This window comes from Buteo buteo, chromosome 10, assembly GCF_964188355.1.
Source record: "Buteo buteo chromosome 10, bButBut1.hap1.1, whole genome shotgun sequence".
Classification (NCBI taxonomy): domain Eukaryota; kingdom Metazoa; phylum Chordata; class Aves; order Accipitriformes; family Accipitridae; genus Buteo; species Buteo buteo.
The window spans coordinates 11,188,111-11,211,419 of NC_134180.1; the positions used below are offsets into that span (position 1 = coordinate 11,188,111).

The 23,309-nt window shown below is 52.9% G+C and overlaps 1 protein-coding gene across 2 annotated transcripts; it reads left to right on the forward strand.

Moving 5' to 3' along the window:
* Window positions 1–12,668: 12,668 nt before the first annotated feature.
* Window positions 12,669–22,393, forward strand: KIAA0040 (KIAA0040 ortholog). 2 transcript variants are annotated; one of them, XM_075038611.1, is made up of 2 exons: window positions 12,669–12,717; window positions 18,871–22,393. In XM_075038611.1, exon 2 carries the CDS (start codon window positions 18,982–18,984, stop codon window positions 19,312–19,314), a length of 333 nt encoding a protein of 110 aa, XP_074894712.1. In that variant the 5' UTR covers window positions 12,669–12,717; window positions 18,871–18,981; the 3' UTR covers window positions 19,315–22,393. The 2 variants fall into 2 exon arrangements, with proteins under 2 accessions (XP_074894712.1, XP_074894711.1); XM_075038610.1 differs by lacking the exon at window positions 12,669–12,717 and adding an exon at window positions 12,762–13,144.
* The last annotated feature ends 916 nt before the right edge of the window (window positions 22,394–23,309 follow it).

Below are 23,309 nucleotides of genomic sequence, written 5' to 3' on the forward strand. Positions count from 1 at the left end.
TTAGAAATGTTTGCCATGGGGCTTGTGGCAGAACCCTTCCCCACAGGGACCTTGGTGTGGCCACCTGCACCCCAGTCATGGCCAGGGACACCCGTCCTCTCCCTGTCTCCCTGTCCCCTCCCAGCAGGGAGGTCCCAAGCTTCGTGCCATCTTGTAGACACCAACTCTTCCAGCAGACAGAGGCCCATCTTTCCTTCTGGCCTGGTCATCCCTCCCCTACGCACAGGCACTGTATTCATGGAGACAAAGCGAGGATGAGCAAACGCAAGGCTCATCCCATCCCCAGTTTTCACAGATCACACCAGGAGGGCTTGGCAAATATCTGCATATGTAGGCAAACCCTAGAGAGCCCACAGCTCACGTGTTGGCCCCAGCACAGCCAAAGTCATCCTCGTGTCCGTGGGGTGTAGGGGAACAAGAGCTGCTCCACCAGCCCCAACCTGCATCAGCCACTCCTCCAAGCTGAACTCATCCCACTCCAAGCACATGACATCTGCTTCGGTTATTATGAGCTTGATGGAAAAGAAAGGAGTCAAATTAGGTGATGTGGGAGCAAAATCACTACTTGCGGTCTTGAAGTCTAGGAGCAGCAACCAAAAGACCTATCACACAACTGCAGTCCAGCCTGAAGCCAGCAGCTGGCACAGCCCAGGTGCTCTTGTTCGGGGACCTCCATGCACATGGGGAAGGATGATGACACAGCCAAGGGAAGAAAAGCGCAAGCTGAGAAATGCCCATTCCCTTCCTTCTCCTACACCATCCCTCTTTACTGCCATCACAAGAGGGATACAAATCTCAGTGCCTTGGTATGACCATCTCTCTAATGGGAAATCAACTGTTTCCCTTCCTGGAAGGGAGTCTTAGTCCATTCAGATTTTGGAGCACTTCAAGACCGTTGGAAGAATAGAGGAGCTCACTCTTCCCATCCTTAACTTCTCCTATCTTAAGGAATATGGACCCTTCAGATAACTGTGGCTGCGCTCTGTTGTCATTGACACCACCTTCACGTAGCCCAAACAACCACCACGCTGGAGTCATTCCTCTGCCGAGGGCTCTGATCAATGCTGGGCATTGTCACTGACCTGGTGCCGGAGAAGGCACTCATCTCCGTGCTCAAGGACAATGCAGCTCATCGCTGGGTTCGCAGCCAAGAGAGCATTACAAATGCTAAACACTGCTTTTTGATTTGATCACACTGAAGCTGTTTTGTCTCAAGAAACATCTTCCAGATGGCAATATAAAGGCATCTTTGCAGTAGCTTATAATTCAGGCCAGTGTCTCTTTCATGGTCATGCTCCTGGATTTTCTGACGTTACTCACCACGGCTGCAGAGCTGAAAAAGGGCGTTAAGCGGGAAATGCAGCGTCCTTGTTCCAATGCCATGTACGGGCACACGAAATCACAGCTAACACCAAGGTCAGGATTAGATACAGGGTCCATTCCTTCAAGTGGTCAGCTTACAAGCTGCTAGCTCAGCAACATCTTGTGTGTAAATGTGGCACCTTTTCTTACTTCCCATCAGCAACAAATCAGGCAACAAGTCAACCAGTTGAGGAACAGGTCAGTCAGAGAGGCTGCAGATGATGGGATCTCTTGCAGGACACAGCCAGTGTCACAGGTGGCAGCATGTCATGCCTCCCGAGCAACCTGCCCTATTTGAGGCCCCAAAAGCCCACAAGAAGCAGCAGATAGAACTGATTAAAACCTAAGAAGCCTCCTAGTAGACCAGCATAGTAATATTTTTCCCAACATCACCAAGAGTTTATAGGCAAGAAGTGTCCTCACAAAAGCGCTATAGCGCAGTGGTTATAACTAGGAGCAGAGATTGGCAGTGGATGGCATTCATCGCCTACCTCAGATGGTGCTCTTTGCTTATCTACCCAGGTGAAAGGAAGAGACATCAGTGGAAACATGGGAGCTCATCACTCACAATCAAGTGGAAGGCAAGAAACATCTTTTTTCAAAAGTACAAGTCAAACAGAAAATCAAAACAGGCCAAGCTTTTCCAGGAGGTTCAAAAGAAGATCCTCAAAAAGGCCGATTATTCTCTAAATAGATTTACTGACGTATATGTCTCGCTCCCTGCTCATGTCTGTCATCCCTTTTACAAGTCCTGTAACTGGGATGAGAGGGCCCAGTTGACACAACTCCATCATCAAGTCTGAAGGACACCCTTGGAGATAACATCCAACCTTCCGGTGCCATTATATACCAATGCTGGTCCCGGATCTCACGCATGCTACCAGGGTGTTGCCTTTCCATTACCATGGTTAAACGCAGTTGCTAAAAATCTTTTAAAGGAAAGACTGCTACACGTCATGGTTTCTCCTGATGATAACCTAAGCCAAGCCTAGGCACACAATCAGCAACGACGACCCGAACATTTGGGCCATTTTCCCTTGTTCACATTGTCCATATACAAGATACAATCTTCCAGAAATTTATTTTTCATCATTGCCTGATGAATTTTTTTTGGATGAAGTTCCTGCCAGTGGTTTCAAGCAAATTTGTGCTTAATGTTGATGCTACAGAATTGCCAGGTGATTAAGTACAGTCTCTCTTCACCCTCCATCACTGGTTGGGCAAGCCCTTTTTCTGAATTCATTCTCCAACCAGACCAAGTTTGGCCCTGTCCCCCATCAGCACAGTATTAAGACTGAATGAAGTCTTGGCAACAAGCCTGAAATTCCCAGAAACCAAGCCTGGTTCCCGTGCAGTGCTCATCTCAAGAGACCTTGGCTCTAGCACGTGAACCATTGCTGGGATCTGGTGGGTCCTCTGCCATCCAGCTCATATGACCCAGGCTTGGCCCAGAGCCCAAAAAGGAACCTGAAGATGTTACCCAAACCACACTACCTACTGCGAGATGCCAACTCCCATAACATCAAGCAGGAAGAAGCATGTTAGGTCCTTCACCCAGCAGAGCACCACACATGCCCAGGACCCTCTCAGCCTTTCAAAGCTGCCTCTTATTTCTAACCCCCAAATCCTGGAACAAAACACCAAGGGACTTTCTCATCTCTTGCCCAATTTTAATTTCCCTCTGTTTCCATTCCTGCCAGACCTCCAAGCCCACCTTCTCACTACACACTGCACTAAAACATAACCAAAGAAAAACAAAGCCCTAAAAGGAAAAGCTGCTTTTAGTAAAGTGATCCTTAAGACAGCATTTATGAAGGAATAATTTGGGGAAGGAGAGAGGCCAGGCCCTCCCCAAAGGTAGCTGGGTTTTGGGAGACAGATGCTGGAAGAGTATCCACACAAAGGCTGGGGAGAAGCTTTTGTTTCTACTCCTTATCTTTGCATTACTTTACCATGAGCATCTCAAAGCATAGTACCAGTCTAAACACGCTCTTGCCCCAACCTCTTAACTCCTTCCCAAAGTGATGCTTACCCCAGGTGAAGCATCAAGGTGTGGAAAGCACAGCTCACACCACCTTCGTCCCCAGTGGTGCAGCAGGCGAGGGCTCAGGCAGTGGCGTCCCCACGCTGGAGTGGCCCTGTGCCTGCAACACGCTTAGAGTGACCTGCTAAAATATAGCAGGAGCCAAAATACCCAGCTGGTGCATCGCCTCTGTGCCAGCACGTGCCCTTCATCCAGAGTCAGAGCCACCCTCCTGGTACATCCCCACCAGTCCCCACCATCGCACCCTGGGCCCACGACACACCCCCTGCCCTGTGCCTCCCCAGCAATGCCCACAAGCTTTGACCTTACCAGACACTGCCAGCAAAGAGCTCTTACCCCCAAAAAACTTTAATTCATGCTTACACCCACTAATGAAGCTCTCTGTCCAGGGCCAAGCAAGAAGCCCATCCCTGTTTCTGCCAACCTAGCACCCCAGTATGGCCATCAAACCCAACCGAGCCCCTTGGGGACCACTGGTACCCTGCAGGGTCACCTTCCCCCTTCCTTAAACCTGGTGGTGCCCAGATGGTGGCGGCAGCTGCTTGCTGGCGGAGGTTTGGTGTAAGGGAGAGGGAAAGGCTCTTCCCTGGGGAGATGCTGATGCCCAGACCCACCTCGGTACCCAGCCTGCAGCTCTCCAGGTGCCAGTGGTTTCTCAGAAGGATGGTGACACGAAGACCTAACAAACAAACAAGCAGCCCCCTGTGTACAGGTGTTACCCTGGAATTGTGTTTATTACTTTAAAAAAAATTAAAAACCATAAATAAGAAGGAAGAACGGAGGCAACGAATCCCTTGGATAGGTTCTGATGAACTCAAACACAAACCAACGCAACCAAACAAGCAGGAAGGTAAAAGCAAATAAATGCATAAATAAAATAAATAATATAAATAAATAATATATTAAACAACCCTCCCCACCCCGTAATGAAAACGTAGCTCAGAGAATGGGATCGACGCTTGTTAACCATTGTTAACTAGTATTTTTAGTCCTGACCGCTCTTAGGCTATGTATAGTTCCTTTTTTTAATGCATTTTCTATACATTAATAAAAGATACCGAAGGAGCGAGCCGTGTGCCTGTCTGGGAGCAGGGTCCTGGTACATCCAAGCCCACCAGCATCACAGCCCCAACCTCTTGCCAAGCGGGGGTGTGTGTCCCCTGTCCCTAATCCTCATTTATCCCATGGGAGAAGGAGCACTGGGGGTGAGGGGGCTCGTTAGCAGAGATTTGCATGCTCTCACCCTCCTGCAAGGGCATGCCCTGCCCCACTGGAGCTCAGATACTTTTGCATCCGAAGCAGGTGACCACAGAGGCTTGGTTTTTCACTCAGCGGTTTGCAGCTGAGCTGCAAGGTGTTGCACAGCTGAGACAGCCACCCTGGTGAGCCCAGTGGCAGCTGGAAGAAAGCACGTTCCTCGTTTGCAAAGCATGCCAGAAAACACAAACCGTGAGGAATAGAGCAGCTGAGAGACAAAGCACATGCAATAGAATTTCAAACAAACAAACAAACAAACAAACAAAAAAACAGAGGGAGGAAATTTTGGGGGTAACCCAACATTGACAGGTCGTGCCACCTCCATCCTTGGAGGTGCTCAAGACCAGGCTGGAGAAAGCCCTGAGCAACCTCGTCCGACCCCAGGGCTGCCTTGGGCAGCAGGTTGGACCAGAGGCTCCCAAGGTTCCCCCTGCCCGAGTTATCCTGTTAAAATAAATAACAAGAAAGTGACCACAAAGTCGGGTCGGCGTGGCTGGTCCTTTAACCCCAGTAAGGCAGGGAGCTGCACTTTGGCCTCAGCCCAGCACAAGATGTTTTGTTAATAAATTTAGCTGCTCCCATGAGCTAGAGAGGCCCTCAGCTCTGCAGTTTGCAGCCAGAGAAAGCAAAGCCGTGGTGCAAATGCTCAGGAGCAGAGCAAAACAACCCTGAAGTCTTCAGTTAAAGCCATTCTCCCGATTTAGACAGCAATCTGTTCCCAGCATGATGAAAACACAACCGAAAACCAAATTGCAAGGCTATTTCCAGCAGAACATGCTCCCTGTGGAAGACAAAAAAAACAACAAAAAAAACCCCAACCAACACTGATTTAGCAAAAATCTCTGGGACAAGTATGAATTTCAGAGGATTTTGAAAGTTCCCTCTTGTTTCACCTGCAGACTTTATTTAGACCTCCTTGTCTTAAGTTTTCACATTTGACACGTAGCCAGGCCAGATGAGAAAGCCCAAAAGAAGTTCTTCTGCCAGACCGCTTGAATATTTTCTAAATTTAATTTCAGAGAGACAAAACAGGGGAAATTGCTTTGCAGCAGCTTCTCCACTTCTCTTTCTTGCTCTGATTCAAGAGAAAAGAAAAAAAAAAAGGAAGTTGTGAGCGTGGGGATCCCCTGCCTTGTCTATGGTCACCGGCACAGCAAAAAGCTGAGCCTGAAGCCCAATGGACTCAACTGTTTGGATTAAATGACCTTCTTCATGTCTGAACGGGGTAAATGCCATGGAATACCCTTCGGGCAAGCCTGGGGGTCTTCCCTGCACATGGAGGAGCCAAGGGATGGAGATGGCTTTGGGATGGAGATGGCTTTGGGATGGAGAGGAAAGGTTGCCTGTGCTAATGCTTGTCATCCCAGTCTCGCCCTGCTTGGCCAAGCAGTTGACCCGATGCAGTGGGTGTCACTTCTAGTTCTTCAGAGAAGGGCAGTGCCCTCCACTGTACCCTCCATTCAGCACATCTGGGGCCAAGTGGGGCTCCCAGGACCCCCAATCCCTGCAGAGCACCCCAAAAAAGCTCACCTGAAGGAAAAAAAGACTTCCCATTGCAATAACCAGATGCACGAGGTGGGCACACACCACTTGGAGGCTGGTACCTAGAGAAGGCAGGAGCATGTGGAGCCGCAGCATCCCTCTGGACCATAACATTTTGGGACCTCCCAAAATTCAGAGCCATGGCCCAGCTCCATGCTTCAGATGGGATGAGAAGGGGGTGAGGGCTGGCACAAGCCCTTTCCTAAGTGGTCCAAGTTGTGACTTAAGCCAGGGAGGTGTTTTGCCCCACCAAACCGACCCCTGGGGAGCTCCTGCCCCATCACCCATCACAGGTGCCCACCGCCATCATCACTCTGGCCCCCTCTGCCCTTGCACAGCTCAAAACCATCTTTATACTCCAGACACGGTCCTGCGGTATCACACATGGTGGGATCCCACATTTCCAGCCTCTCCAAGGAGCGCACGTCCCCGGGCAGCCCAGGCTTTGCACAGGCAGCACCCACAGGCAGCATGGCCACGCTGTGGGCAGCCATGCTCCTCTTCAGGCATTTCCAGCCACCAGAGACCATCCAACTGTCCAACTGCCACCCCCCCTCTCCATCTGCACTTTGTACAGAGATATTTCAACACAGTCCTCTTACCAAAGTCCCCTTCTTGCATGAGTGATGCTCGGGAACTTTGTTCCACCAGCAAACAGCAGGAGGGTGTACAAAGGTCCTCAGCAAGGGCGCTGGGCGTGAATCCCAAACCTGGAGCTCAAGCAATGCATTCCCAGCAACACACCCTGCAACCTCAGCCCAAAAAAACAAGGGAAATAGTCGCCCAGGAGCAAGCAGCACTGCAGGAGGAGGTGTAATGCCTGCAGGAGCAAGGCTAGAGCAGGTCAATGAAGAGGCATCCTTGTCCCATGAATTCACAGCTGCTTTATGCCTTGCGGGATGTGATTTTTATAGCACCATCTTTAACATTCTTGGGTTTTAATTCCCCCTCGTAAGCCTGGATGTGCACATCATCCCTTTAAAACCCTCATTCCCATTTTTATATTTTCAACTCCTGTGGCTACAAGCTCTAAAGCTTAATTGTGTGGAGTATAAAAAAAAAAAAAATCTCTTTTAATCAAATCTAAATGCAGGGCTTTTAAATTTTATGGATTTGTCCCCTCTTCTTGGGATAAGGAGCGCTGTGAATAGCAGCCCACAGGCTTACTCCCCCTTCCCTGCGCTACAGCCACAGCCTCAACATGCAGTGCTTTTTCTTCTTCCAACCTGTTTCAACAATCTTCCACACCAAAAAAAAAATCCATACTACTTCCATCATATCTGAAGCAAGATCCTAGCTGTGATTAGGGACTTCCTTATAGTGGCACTTCTCTCCTTCCCAGTATTTTAGCTCGCTTTCTGCTGTCAGTAGGGATGTTGGAGGTATGCAGCCCCCTATAGCACGCACCATGCAATGTATAAGCACACTTATTCCCAGCAGCGTGCCTAATCCTCTTGCTCCCACCCGAGTTATCTCCCCGGTGTTACTCCTCCGCAAGCACCGGGGCCTGGTGCGGTTGCTGGACAGCGGAGTGGAGCGCACCGGGATGCTGGTGGGAACACAAGCCGCCTCTGTTCGCCACAACAGCCCCTTGTCCCCATGCTGTCCCCTGCATTTGATGACACGGCAACAAAAGAGGGGTTTGAAGGAAGTAACTCCGCAAATGTTTGTGAGAAAAATCCTCCCTAAAAGTGAGAGAAGGGGAGGATGAATTGAGAAACCCTCCCTCTAAGAATTTCAGGAGCAGACACTGGAAATGGGCAGCCAGGAGAGGAGCAGCTGAGGGGACAGGGCTGGAGGAGCATCACTGGCAGCCGGCATCCCCCCGCTCCCGGGGCAGGCTCTGGCCCTCCTCCTGGTCCCACGTCCCCCCCTGCACTCAAGTCATGCCAAAAGCAGCAGGCATCTGCCCGCTCGCCGTCTCGTATCGGTTCCTCACCTGTGACCCAAGGCCACCGCTCTCCCCTGCCCCAGGGGGACTGTGCCCCTCCAAATAAAGGAACCTACTCTCCCTCATGGGGGGCGGAAAGAGACAAAACACCCTCAGGAGAAAGGCCTTCGGTGTGTTTTTCCTCTTTCACGCGCCACGATTTGCATTGCTCTCTCGGTTCCCTCCCTGCGGTGGGTGAGTCCCCGCCGAGCGGCCATGCCGAAGCCCCAGCGCCCAGCTGCATCCTCCCTGCCAAGCCCCCGTTAGCAAATGAGATGAGGAGGAGGAAGATTTTGAACTGTGAAGAGCAAGGGTCAAACAGTCAGTCCCCAGGCAGGAGCTAAGCCCCAAAGGCAGCACAAAACATCCTGGTACGAGGGCACGCCTTGGCCAACCGCTCCAGTGGCACCAGCCAAAATCCTCACGTGGTCCCAAGCCAAGGTCCCAAGCTCACCAGAGATCTCCAGGAACAGCTTCCCCCATGGAAGTGGCTTACGGAGGGCAAAGGGCATCACTTGCTCCTCTGCCTTTGGTTCACACCTCCCACAAATCCAGCCCTCTGGAGGTGACAGCAAGATGCTGCCAGTGACCCCATTTCCATGCCGAGGGAAGGAGCATTCCCCATTCGCCCATGGCTTTTTCACCCCCTGGCCTTCACGTAACTGATCCTTGAGCCGTTCCTAAATGGGAAGGCACCACGTCACACTGCCGGGACCTGCCTGGCCCCGGCGCTTTCCCCACTTCCCAGCACGTCTCCTCTCCCCCTCGCCCGCCGCCAGCGCTGCCCATAGGATTTCCTCAGGAAGGAGTTCCTGAAGGCTCGCGCACACAAAACAATCATCAGCTCTAAAATAACAAAAAAGCCCTACCTATGAGGTTTGCTTTCCTCCCAAACCTTGCGGCACATACCAAAACACACCCCAGGCAGAGACACGCACCTTCCCTCCTCCCCAAACACACTCAGGTCCCTGTACCCTGTCTTTGCTCGATGCAAGCACCAAGTGGAACTTGAGGATGCACCTGAGGACCCTACCTTACTCCCCACCCCAGACCTTTCTAAGCACCAGGGAGGGATGCTCCAGCAGACCCAGACCCACCTCAGCAAGCCCAGCTGCACCCAAAGCCTCCCAGGTGATGGGTCATGAAGAGGCACCACCAAATATCTCACCAGTTTGGGGGCATTTCACCTAAGAACAGCCTTTCCCCTATCACTGCCCACACAGGACTGAGCCCCAGGCATTTAAGGGCAGCCTCAAACCAGCATCGGCACCAAGGTGGGAGCCGGACACCTGAGCCCAGCCCGCATTTTTCGGGAGGGGACAGAGCCCAGCAGGCACCAACCAAGGGAGAGAAGGGGATGAAACAGCCGTCACGGAGCCTGCCAGCCCCAAAAGCACCAGCTCAGTGTTTGTTCTCCACCCCCACAAGGGTTACCATCCCATCCCATCCCATCCCATGTTCTCCTCCTGTTCTCCTCCAAAGCCGGAAAACCCATTGCTGCTGCTAAAGTAAATACCAAGGGCTGCTATTTTTATCCAGCCCACGGCCAGGCATGTTTTATTTTTGGTGTTTAAACTGCAGGCTTTTTTTGTGGGAGGGGGAAAGGCAGAAACATGGGGGAAAAATGAGAGGAATGTTTCTCCAGGAGCAGAGTTTTCCATTGCTTACTTTAAGCCAGGCTAGCATCTGCAAACAGAAATGACAACCAGAAAGCAGAGCAAGCAGCTGGAGAGAAAGGTGTGATCATGTCTGCAGTCACTTCACATCTCCCATCCCACCATGCCGAGAAAAACCCAAATATACCGGCCCTGGGTACCAGCTGGGTGTTATCAAGGCAGGAGTGAGGCTCCCAGCTGTGTAATGGGGCAAACTGGTAAATAAATCACCTGAACGCAATGAAACAAGGGGGAAACAAGAGGCTGTTTCTATTTTCAGTGTAAAATTAGTAGTGTTTTCCAAATAAAATTATGGGTTGAGGGGACCTTGGAGGAAATGGAAACTATCAGGGGGGCTTTTCAGCATGGAAAAGGCTTTGATCTCAATGGAAGTAAGGAGTTTGGGAAGGACAGATGGAAAACAGGGGCTGGAAGTGGGAATTGATTTCCAGATGGTTCCAGGCCTGGGCTCAGACTGAAATCCTATGATGCGACAGGAGCTTGTCTGGTACGGACTTACTTGGTTCCTGTGCTTGAGGGGCACCAGCAACCAGGGAGACGCGTAATCTGGAGCAGCAGTGATTCATCAGCGGCTGAGTCACGGCTTCCTCTCGCCCATTAAAGTTTCTGAAAAACAAAGTGCGATCCCTTGGAGCCCAGATACGCTGGATGCCAAAAAAAACTAGGAAGTGGCAGGTTCAAATGTACCCCCTCAAAATGTACTTTTTTTTCACACCGCACATGAAGGAGCTGTGGAACTCCTTGCTGCAGGAGACATGCACAGGGTCAAGCATCAAATGGTGTTTAGATTCTTTCAAAGCATCTCCTATGGAACACTGTGGGGAAGGGGATGCCGGGCTAGACAAAGCCATGGTCTGACTGATTATATTTGTATATTCTTGCATTAATTCTAAGTTTCTTTAAGTCTATCCGATGCTTCCCAACTCGGTTTAATGGTATCGCTACACTCAATGGCATCAAGACTCTCCTTTACAGGTAGCAGCATCACAAGAGGTTTAAATGCTGAGGTCAGCATTATCGGTGCCCACCAGCTCTGCCACTTCATCACAATGTTCCTGCCTGAAGCCAAGTGGGTGCTGAACCATTGTGCTCGGAGGGGTCCCTGAAAAGCCAGGGAAGGTGCCCAAACCAGTGGGGGGACCCTGGGGATGGGCCCCCATGAGCCTGATGCCTCCAGCCACGCTTGCCCTTAGGGACCTCTAATAATAAAAATTTCCAGGCAATCCTGTTAAGGGTGGTTTCAGAGGTGATGTTACGCTGTCTGGTGCTATAGAGTGGCCGGGTGTCTCCTGGATGACTGCCAGCAGCCAGGTGGCTTCTTCTGCGTGCCCTGGGAAGGGTGTTTTCATAGAGTGACGAGGAGGATTTGGTACCCACAAACAAGGGGAAAGCCGGGATGGGGTGAGATGGGACAGGGTAAGCTGGGACAGGGTGAGCCATGGACATGGTGCAAAGCCCAGGGATCTCCGTGTTGTAGCATAAAATGAAGGAAAAATTTTCTGGCATTAACAAGCAGCAAATCTTTAGGTAAAAAAATGTTTGGTACTTTCCACAGCACATAAACACCTTGCCAAAGGCTACTAGGAGGCATTTAGCACAAGCTGTAGCCTGCAACGTGCATTTCTTGGGGTCTCTCACACCTCCGGCCTCAGCACCAGGATGAAGGGCAGTGGAGGCAGTCGAGGCTGGCAGGCAGCTTGCCTCCATCCCTCCTCTCTGCCCCTCTTTCCTCATATTCCCACCACAGCTTTGCTCCTGTAGCTGCCGGGCCGTGGCACAGGCAGCACCAGGCTCTTTTCCAGCAGCCTCAAAGGGTCAGGCAGCCCCAGCTACCCCAGCCCGATGAGTTAGCACTGAGGCCAAAGTGGAAAAGCGAAGCCGCTGGGTCTGGAGCGTGAAGGAGGACGAGGAAAGCAAGTGTGAGGGTTTTGCAAGCCAAAAAGATTCAAGCTAGCCATAAAAATTCCGACAAAACTTCTCTCTAGTCGCAGCTTGCCCCGGCTGTCAACATCACAACACTGCGGGGAGACTGCTCAGCCCCGGAATGGAAAGCAACTGGGATCCGGTGATTCCTGGATATCCCTCGCAGGGAGATAAAACAGAAGTAAGATGGAGAGAAAGCAGCAAGTGAAAATTGGGGGGCAATCCAAATTGAACTGAAATCAGATTTTGAAAATATCAAACCCCTGCCTGACCTGGAGTGCCTTCCTCAGGTCAAAACATCATCTGTTATCTCCGTGGGTGCACAGCGCCCATAAGGCTGCCGGGTGCTGAGCATGGCCGAGTGCAGCCCCCCGGGGTGTCCCCTCCGGCCCCGCTGCAGCGTCCCCTTTCCAGGGACAGAGCGTGGGCATCGGGACGGCGCGGTGGTACCAGGGTGCAGGGTGGCACCCGGGGTGCTGCTTTTCGGGAGGTGGGAGCTCTGCCCTGCCTTTAAAAGCCTCCCACCACCAGAAGCAGCATCGCTGCCCCTGCAAACACCCCCCCCCCCCCCCGCAAAAAAAAAAAGCTTCTGGGGAAACTTCTGCTGCACCAAAGCCCAGGCCTCCTTCCCGGTGAGAGAAAACTTTGCTCTCTCCCTCTCCCCGGCAAATTTCGGCGTACTTCAGGCCCGGGTTTGTACCTCCCCCCCCGCTCTCCCGCCTCTTTCCTAGACTAAACAACTGCAACTTCGCCAGCCCTTCCTCAGCGGCCGTGCCCCCCCTCCCCCGCAGGGTTTCGGGGCTGTGTAAGGCGGGGGGGGGGAAGAACCGGGGCCGGGGCGCGGCGGGGAGCCCCAGGTGGGGCAGGGAGGGCGGCGGGGCCGGGCCGGGGGCGGAGGCGGGCGGGACCGGGCGTCCCATTTCCTCCGGCCGCCGGGAGCCTCTGCCGGGGCGGGCGGGAGGACGACCCGAGGGGCCGCCGAGGTACGTTTGGGGGGTCCCGGGGGTCGCCCGGGAGAGGGGTCCCGGGGGGGAGCCGCTCCCCGCAGCCGCCGGGCATCGCCCAGCCGGGCTGGGCGTTATCCTTTGGCTTTGTATTATCCAAACGCAGGGCTTTTCTCTTTTTTTGGTGGTAGTTTTTTGGTTGTTTTTTTTTTACGGGCACGTCAACTGCTGCCCGTACCCCCAGTGCAGGCAGCTGCTCTGCCGCGGCGGGGTTGGCTCAGAGGATGGATGGGGTTTGGGCAGGGGCGGTGGGACCGTGGCACTGCCTGCGGGGCAGGTGGTGGCAGAGCCGGCTGGGGACGGTGGCACTTGAGAAATGGCGATGAAGAGCAACCGGCTCTCGGGGGACGTTCGTCAGAAGAAGCCTTGCCCGGCACCGGGGGGGTTTGGGTCGCGAAAGCTAGAGGTAAGGCTGAGCCAACAAATTTTGCGGTTCCTTTGCCCCTAGAAAGCTGCGGGGCTGGCCCAGGTGGGTCCGTAGCCCCCTGAGCCCCCGCAACCAAAAATCCCTGCGATCCACCCCAGGGAGGGCCATGGGTGGGCCGGGTGGGGGGCTGTCTGCCAGCCCGGGGGAGGCAGCGCTGCCTCTACCATAATTTGGAGGAGACCAAGATGGCTCAAGGGAGCTGCCAGTGCTGCCAGAGATAACAGCGGTGCTTTTCTAAAAGCAAAACTGGTTCTTTTGGCCAGGAGTTGCACCGATCCCAGGGCCAATGGCAGCTGCGCTTGTGCAGATGGCGATGGTGGAGTGAGCTCCAGGCAGCAGCTTGCAAAATAGTTTCACTTTAACCCTGTTATCCAACGTTCGTATCGGTAGTTTTCCAAATCGTTCCCTTTAAGGGATGAAAGCATCTACACACAGCTTCTGGCTGGAAGGTTTGACGGCGGTGGGAATAAGATGAAGCTTTAGTTGGTTTTGTTTGCTAGGTGGTGGCTTTTGGTGTTTGTTTTTTAACGTTTGAGGAAAGTCTCTGGAGCCTGCTGTGAGTTCTGGGAGGCCGGCGGCAAAACTCTTACTATTCACCATTTCCAAAACAGTAACGTGCAATCCCAGCTAAGGAAACTGCTCAGCCTCAGTGTCAGGTTTCATCCAATTTTCCTTTAAGTCTGCAGGTGCAAACGGGAAAATAGATGTCACTCGTGTGTGCGTGCGTAGTTGTGTCTCTGCTAGTTGTATCGTATCAGAGAGCTTGCAGGCTCTGTCAGAGAAGTTAGCCTCTCCTAGCCTGACCCATAGCTATCGCTGCCAGAGGACAGTGGGTATAAAGCTGTTATAAAGCCAATAACAGAAGGAAATGGTCAAGTTTAATATTGTGATTCCTCCTTTGCACCACTTAGCATCAACTGTATGACGTGAGGTCTCCCCAGAAGTGAGGTCTCATCTGCGTTAAGGAAATGAGGGTGGCAGCAGGTCAGACCCTTTCGTGTCACCTCGGCCAGTCCTGAGTTGCAGCCAGACACCGAGTGCGGGGGAGTTCAAATAACCAGAAGTACTTGGGGCCAAACCCCACAGGTCATGGGCTGTAGGTCAGTTGTCCTCCCGAGCTGCCCCTGCTCTCAGTGTAGATGCGGGGAGAAGCACCTTAGCGCAGCCCTGCTCCTGCCTGAGCTGAGCTGCGGGTCAGCCGAGAGGAGTGGGTTGAGCTTTGTTAGACTGGAGGGAACTTCACACGGACGTAAGAGCCTGTTGAGGGTTGAGCCTAAAGGACTTGCAAAATCAGGTCCTAAAACACATTCAGCTCTCTCCCCTCTGCCATGGTGACCCTGCATAGCAGCTTCCAGCCCTTTGCCCCGTTTCCAGCAAACTGCAACTTTTTCTGCAAACTCTACTTCCATCCCCAGCCGCTGCGGTTGCTCTGCAGCGCACAGGATGTGGGCAAGCCAGCATTGCCAAGGCAACCTCTCTGTTTTGATTTCCCCATGCTCATGCTGGCAGCCTTTACCCCTCCAGCTCAGCCAGGCAAGCTGTGCACGCCGATGGTTTGTGGTGCCATCCCAAGCTGGCCCTCAAAAGAGCTTGTTTTCCACCCACAGCCGCCTGTAACTCTAGAGGAGTGGTGGATGCTCCCCACCCTTGATAAAACCTGCTCCTTCAGAGCCAGTGTGGATTAAAGAACCTCATGTTGGATGCCCAACTTCGATTAAAACTTACAAAAGCCGTGCAGAGCTGCTGTCCATCCCTGGCAGCAGGATTTCACGAGCAAGTTACCATGTCAGCTTTCCCCTGACCCGCTGCCAGCACCAGCTATCCAAAACCAAAGAGCTCATTTAGCAGGGCAATTAGCAGCTCTCCCTGAGATGCTGCCCTGTCTCCCAGTGCCTCCCTGGCCCCGTTTTTTGGTCCCATACCTTGACCCCAAAAAACAGCCGACCTCCCAGCTGCAGCTCCCATGTGCATTGGGCACCCAGTTCACACCCATGGTGGATCCTGGCACAGCTTTCCCCCTTCGTCCCCTCACTAAAGGGAGATGTTGCTGTCACACCAAATTGAGCAGCAGCATAAATTTTTCCTAAATGCAGCTCCTCGCTGCGCACACAGGCTTTCAGCTGGCAATGGGTGGCCTTGGGTAACCCCTCTGCCCTTGGAGTTGCCAGCTCAAAAGGCACCAGTTTTTCTACTTGCCCCTCCCCGTTTGTTTTTGTTGGTGTTTTTTTTTTTATAGTAAACTGAAGAACCCCTTTATTTAGCACACAGACATCCGTTCATCTACAAAACAAAAGGCGATACACGCACCAGAAAGAAAAGGCATTTGAAAACCAGCTGCATAGCCATGCTGAAAGATGGCCCTGGGATTTCGGCACTGCTTGCTGAGGGTGGTGGCAGGTACCTCTGCCTTCCCCTTGCAAGGGATGCTCGGCCACGTTCCTGCTGCTCCAGGCTTGCCCAGGGCGGCCGCACACCCCTAGCTGGGCACTTCCAGGGAACAAGCGGTGAGGGCCTCTGCACGGCATTCAGTTTAAAGTGGAAACATTTCAAAAGGCTCTGCTACTTTTTTTGTTCATTCTTTCTTTTTTTTCTCTGTAAACAATTAATTACAAGTTTAAAAGGAAGTTCCAGCCCTCCTCCCCTCCCCTGAAGTTTAGAGGCAATAAATATAAAGCAGCTCAGCACAGGAATAAAATTGTACATCCTGTTTTGTCTGAAATTAAGGCGGTGGTTGTTTTGGGGTTGGTTTTTTTACTTCTTTTTTGGAGTGAAGTGTATCATAGGCGTCCAGTGTTCCTGCCTGGATAATGAGCTGTCAGGATATTTATGGATAAATGGCAAACCTGCATCACACAGATGATTCAGGCCGAGGAAAAGCTGCTCTGTTTATTTGTGTTGCAATTTAACCTTTGTTACAGCTGTCCCAAAAAAAGGCCTCAGCAAGGATGAAGGTTGGGACAGGGAGCAGTTCTAAGCAGCAGCTCTCTCCACTTTCCCCTTTGCTTGTAATGCCTGCGGGCAGCAGATACCAGCACCCAGAGCCCTTGCGTATCTCCCCTGTGAGCAAAAGCAGATCTGTAACACTCACCGCTGGCTCCAGGCAAGGGGTAGGAAGAGGATGGATGGGATTCCAGTCTGTGACCCCTTGGTGGTAGCCCGTGATTTCTCAGGTGGGGACGGCAGTGATATCGCCAGCCTCTGCTGGGTAGGGGAATGAGGCAATGCAGGGAACAGCCGGTTTTTGGAGGCTGAGAAGCTGCTCTGCAGCAGCAGTGGGGTGGAAAAGGCTATTCTGCCTCTTGCAGTGCCATCCCTCCCTCCTGGGTGCCTGCCTGGCATCCCCACTATCCTGCTTGTCTACCTCCCAAAAAAACCAAACCCCACTATATATATTATTTTTTTTTAATTCCTCTTCTAGCAAAGCAGAAACTGGAAGATGCGGCAGACTGGACAAAAATCCAGCAATAAAACATTAGCTACTAATGTCTTCGTTTAGCCAAAGCCCAAAGCATCTCCCAGAGCACTGTGTCTCATTTGGTAAATCTCAAGTGAGAGTTTTTCAGAAAGTCACCCACAGAAATTCATACGCCCATTTTCATCACATTTCCCATGTGTATGTCCAAAAGAGAAACCACCAGCTAATTGGTGCTAGCTCAGCTATGCTTTTGTGCAGATCAAAACAATAAATTCGCAGCGGTCAGTCTATTTCTGTGAGGGGCAGGGAGGGTAAACCCTTTCTTTTTAATAGGATCTGAGCATTTGTGAAGTCCCAGATTGAGAGCTCAGCATCTGCACTGAAGGATTTGGCTCTTGGGGTCCTGGCAGTTGGATCCAAAAGCCAGTGGCCAGGGGTGCCTGATGAAACAAGACCCCGTACAGCTTTGTAGGTCCCAGGACTAGGGACCTACAGGCAGGTTTTTCCCTTGGGAGCCACCTTTTTAGGGGATGCCCACCAGCTTGTGTCTCAGCAGCAGCACGAGGGCTGTGGTTAGGCGGGACTCGTCGTTTCTTTTTCGGGCAAGGCTGGTAGCTTTGTTGTTTGTTAGGAGGTAGGGTGTAATTGCAAAGCAAGGCAGGAGGACGTGCGGTGGTGCCAACTGGGTGAACTGGAGCATCCCAAGACGTTCGGTACAAGAGAGCATCCCTTAGCAGGTGCCGCAACAGCAATAAATGCGATTCAAAGCAAGGAACAGTAGCGCTTTAGACAAGGAGGCTTTATCTGAACCCAGCCTGGGTCCCCTTCCCGTTCCTCCCTAGAGATGCCCGGGTTCTGTGAGAGCTACCAGAGGGAGAGCCAACAAGTCAGTGGTCACAGGGAATGAGTGGAGCAACCCCTCTGGGACACCTTTGGAGTTCAGGCTGTACCTCTCAAGTTTTTGTTAGGTGGAAGTGTTGGCTTTCCTTTTAATGTGCTTCAGTTTCCCCTCCTGTGCACATGGGGACTTCAGCATTCCCTCAAGAGGCTGTGGGGCTTGAATCCCAAAGGCTGGCAAAGACACTGGTATGAAATGCCAAGCGAGGGTGAAACATGGTATTAGAGCCTGATATTGCCCCTGCCAGCTCTTCATCTGTACAACCCATAATTTAGTGACCCCTGTGTTGAACCAGAACTGCAAACTCATGGCACAAAGCCCCCTGCCCTATTCAAAACCCCTGGGAGCATTGCCTGGCCCCGGCAGAGGCAGCAGCTCCCTTCCCCTGCAGGAGGGCTTCCCTGGGAGCCCTGCCTCTCAGCAGCACCTCTCTCTCCCTGAGGGAGGGGAAGACCTTACGTCAGACCACAAAAATGTTCCTCAGCCCTACCCAAACCCTTGGAGCAATTCCCAGGTGAGGCACGGCAATGGCTCCTCCATCCCCTGCCAGCCTTCATCCTCCCCCACCTTTGCAGCCAGCCCCGGGTGAGCAGAAACAGCCCTGTGTGCAAGGCTGCTTTGCCAACGTCCACCCACCTCACCACTGCCTGCGAGTCCCACTGACCGTAGCTCCCATAAAAAATCCAGGTGGTTTAACCGCAGCCCCCACCCTAAACCTGCCGGCGGTGGCCAGAGCAGCAGGACCAGACCCCAGCGCAGTGCCTGGGACAGGCACACCTTGCCCCTGTGCTTCCCGGACACTGGGCAGTGCCCTGCCCACAGCAGCTCGGCTGCCCATCCATCCCAGACCACAGACCATAAGAAACTGTCCAAACCAGATACCCCGTCCCAGGGTGGATCAGGGCTAAGGAGAGACCCATGACGTGTTGAGTCCTGGCTCTGATGGCAGCATTACCGCTCTCTGTGGTGGTCCCTTGCCCACAGCAGGCAAGTCCCTTCGTAGACAGGAAAGCTCCTACTGCAGAGGATTCCTCCTCCACTAAGAAATAAACCCTACAAAGGGCTGTAAAGGTTCCACAGTCTGGTTGCCAAGCAGGGGTTGAGATGTATGTCCAGGGGGACAGGATTTGTGCTCAGCCAGATGTCAAGGCAAGTAGGGATGCCTAACCAAAGCCCTCCTTGCCCATCCCCACCACCAGGAACGAACCCCAGGAGAGGTTGGGAGGCTGCGTTTCTCAGATGGGGACACCCAAAGGGATGTGGCCAGTAGCATGGCTGGCCCCCTGTGGCAGCAGACTTCTCACCCTGCTGCGGCTTTGGCTGTGCCAGCAGCTCCGTGGAGGAAATTGCTGAGGGAGCAGGCACCTGATGCATGTGGTTTTGTCTCTGCAGGCACCATCCAAGGACGTTTGTGGCGCCCACTAGCTGCTTGCAGGAGCTGAACATATCCCAAAGGGCCTTCAAGCGAAGGGAGCGGTGTAGGCAACCTGCCCAGGAGCTGACATGGAGCAGAAGATCAGCTCCTTCTTTAATTCCATCTTGGAGCTCATCCGTACCAAGCATGAGGAAGGTGTCTTCAACACCGTCTGCCTGGCCGTGCTGATGGGTCTGCCTTTTGTCGTCCTCATTGCGTTCATTTTCATCTGCTGCCACTGCTGCTTCTGCAGCCGGAGGGGAGAAAGCAGGAAGAAAGGTGGCCCCAGCAGCAACGGGCAGCTGCACGCCGAGAAGAACAAGAAGAAAAAGAAGAAGAAGAAGAAGGATGAAGAGGACCTGTGGATTTCGGCTCAGCCCAAGCTGCTCTTGCTGGACAAGAGACCCTCCTTGCCCATCTAGTGGACAGACAGGAGGGCGTTCAGGCCCTCCCCTCTGAGATGCTGCCAGTCTTCTCAGCTCTGCACGAGGGGTAAGGAGATGCCAAAGCTGCTGCCACTTTATGGTGACTTTCAAAACAGGCTGATCCCAGCAGCTAACCAGCATGTTGAAGGGCCAGCAGAGGGCAAGGCAGTCGGGCACAGGTTTATGCAAGCCCCTTCCCCTCCACCATGATGGTGTGCCCAAGGGCAGAAACCCCTGCAAAGGACGGGCATTCACACGGACACGTGCCCTGCTGAGCACGCAAGGGTGACCTGCCACCAGGCTGTACATACCTCCCGCCATGAGCACAACACACACGCACCGGGCTGGCACGCAGCGAACTGGGTGCAAGGCTCTCCCTCTGCACTTGTGCGCGAGCACAGGCACCGTGGCACAGACAAGGGTGTGCAGGACCACATGCACTCAAAAGACCAAGCTGCCTGCACACTCCCCCTGCACAAACACGGATGTCTGCACGTGAAGCAAGCGCAGGCGTGCCTCGTTTGCTTGCCCTGCCGTGGAGATGGCACAGCTTGACTGTCTAGGCTCCATCCAAACCCAGCTCACATTGGAGATGCAAAAAAAGCCAAGAGCAGGGTAACCCCCTCAAAGATGTGCCATCTCCCCGGCCACCAAACCAAAGGCAACTGAGAGCATCTGAAGCTAGATGCCCTCAGCCTAACCTTAGAGACCTCAAGACACCATCTTAAGGCAGCGAAGCAGAAGGATGCTTTGCCACCCAGGCTAGAGGCAGGGAGGAGAGAGGAGGCTGCAAGACCAGCCCTTTTGCACCAGCACTTACTTACAAAAAAAAATCTTCCTTGAAAGACTGTTTTATACAGACTTGCCTTTAGAGAGTCCACCACGCTACTACAAGAGCAGAAACACAAGCTGAGGCTGTGTAAAGGCTTAGCTATGGGCATTAGAGTTATTTATTGAATGACTACTAAAGAAGAGCAGGACCAAAAGCCCCTCTGCTGTGGGGCTAGGCACACTGAAGCAGTATTGAAGCAGCAGACATGCTTTCCCAGCACACTCGGCCGTCCCCTCTCCCTGCAGCCCTTGTGCATACGCAGACCCACCAGCACCCACCGCCGCCAGCTGGTGCCACATGGGCAGCTCCATATGCCACACAGAGGGCTTGTGTGTGGCTGTCAAACCAGACAGCTCTAGGATTTGGGATGTGCTGTAGGAGCAGAGAGGAGTAAAGTTCATGCCCACAGTCATCCCTTACCCAGGGATGCATCGTACAGCTGGACCCTGCAACCCTGTCCATCCTCATCTCCCTTGGCCATGCAACGGCTCGGCCGGGCACAGCAGCTAATGAGACCACACACAGCTCTCACCCCTACTCTGGTTTTGACCCTCTGCTCTCCCTAGGCCTGCGTGCCCAGCCTACCTCCTCAGGAGCTGGGGGTCTCCTCTGCCCCCCCGCCCCACAAGGTTCTGTCTCCCCAGCTTGTTTTGCCAGCAAGGGATACACACACGTGTCGTGAGAAGCCCCATCACATCTGGGTTTTGCCCTGTGTCTGTACAGTGGATGTTTTCCTCCTGTTTTCTTCCAGTTCTTAAGCTGCTGGAGCAGACTGGAGCTGCCAGCCAGAGCCAGACATCTGGGGGACAAGCAGCCAAACCCATGTGGGCAAGCCTGGACAGAGCTGCTGGACACGACTGCTTCCAGCCCAGGCAAGGGCAGTGCTGCCTTCCCCTGGCTCCCGGGGCACGCACTGGCGGGGGGGGCAAAGCCATTGGTTAGAAGCAGCCACTTGTGCCACCTGGTCCCAGCACAGCCTGTTTTGTCCGACGCGGACGGGGCGATGATGTTATAACATCACGTCACGGGGTTTGGCTGCGTGCGGCTGTGCTGGTAACAGCCGGGAGGCCAGGCTCCTCACACAGCCCTTTAAATTGACCCCATATGTACCTTATTTTCCAGCTTGCTTTGTTAGCATTGAAATAAGTGACTCCCTTCTCCTCCAAAACAGAAAGCACCATATAATGCTATAAAAAAATAAGGATTTGACACACCTAATCCTCGAGAGAAACACGCGAGAATAGCTCTGGTCTCTGTCCCAAACCCTCAGTCCGTCCAGGACCCCAAAGAACCAGCACTGCACTTGTATTATTCTTTCTTCCTTCCCTCCTTTCCCCCATGCAGGTACTTCTCCCAGCCCTCCTGTCTCCATGCTCACCAGGTGGGCAAAGCAATCTCCTCCCACGGGCAGGAAAGCTGCCCACGCAGGTGCTCCTGCTGCAATCCAGAGGCACCAGCAGCCCCGGAGGAAGGGTGGTGCTGCCTGGGGGAATGGAAAAAAATCAGAGCAAAGGGTAACGCAATGGGAGGCCAGAGGCTTACCCGAACAAGCAGGGGCACGGAGGCAGCCAGCTCTGGCAGAGTACAGCCTACTTATTGTGGAGCTGCTGGGCTTTGCAGGGCTCCCTGCAAGAAGGTCTTTCGCTGCAAGGGTTAGCAAGTAATGTTTCAGACAAGGGCAGCCGATTCCTACAAGAACCAGAGAACTGTCAAGAAAACGTCTGTGTTGTGTCACACACAGCGTCTCCAATCCAGGCTTTAGGGAGTTCAGAGCCAGGTCTGAATTTCAAGATCTCCCCAAAATCATCATTCAAACCACCCCTGGGCTGGACAGGGAGGGACCGGGATACAACCCTGCCCTGATCCATCCGACCAGCGGATGGTCCATGTCTCTGCACCCCGTAAGGCATGGCAGCCCCATGGCTGACTTTGCTCGAGCACTGCTATTTTAGGCAAACCATGCACTGAATCAGCTGCTGCTTGACACCAAAGCAAAAGAGCAGTGACAACCCAAAGTACACCAGAACCTGTCACCCATCAGCCAGGCAGCAGCAACCCTGCAGCACCCGCACTAAGAAGGTGGCAGGAGATGCATGGTAGAGAAACACTGCTGTGTGAGTCCCCACTCTCCAGACACCCCTGCACTGCTTCCCCACAACTGCATTTTGGTATCTACCTTTTATTTTCCTAAACAGTCCATGCAACCCGGGGGGGGGCAACGACCAAAAACACCAACAAACTTTTTGCCTTTTTTTTTTTAACCAAAAATAAATGACTCTCAAACTGCAAACAAATGTGTCTCTAGATCTCAGTCATGTGTTTGTTTTCCTGGGGAAATCTTTCTTGTATCTGTGTCCTGGCCCTAGATAAGACGTGGTGAGAGCTCAGCGGGCAGAGGCTGTGCGGTCTCTGTCGGCAGCCAGCTGTGCAGCCCAGAGACATTTTCTTAAAGAAACAGCTTAGCTTAATCAAGTTTAATGGCCTTGCCTTGTTAACGAACACAACCAAGCTCCTCTCCCCAAGGGCAAAAAGTAGTGGGAAGAAGAAAAGCAGTGTTTGTGCACTGCAGGAGGTGGGCTGCAGAGGGTTTTGGTTTTTTTTTATCCTTGCAGAGGGTCAGCAGCGTAAGTATTTCACGGTGTCTGCAGCTTCTCGCAGCCATCTGCATGGGGCAAGTCATAGGACCAGGCATGCACCTCTGTTGGGCAGAGCCTTTCCAAATTGTGCACTGCTGAGCTCTCCCTCCACAAGGCCAAAAATAAATCTGCCTCTCAGCTGGACAATGCACCAAGCTGCAGCCTGCCCATAAAGCTGAGGCTCTGGAGCAGACTGACAGTAGAAGATGTGCAGGACAGCAGCGATGAGTGGCTAGAAATGGCAGAGACAGACTTTTCGGGGAAGGAAGGAGCAGTGCACACCTTGCTTCTCTTCACACGGCAGCCCTGCACAACATATTGAGGGCCAGGTGCCCATCGGTAGCATGGGCTTCAGAGGGAAGGGGAGGTTGCTGGGTCCCAGGTTAGAAACAGGCAGGGGTTGAAGCCAAGTTGAGCATCCTGAAGCAGTCCAGGGATTGAGTGGGATACAAAAATTGCCCCCACAGGCTCATGAAACCCCACTAGGAGGGGAGAATGGGACCTTCACTGACTTCCTCTATTTA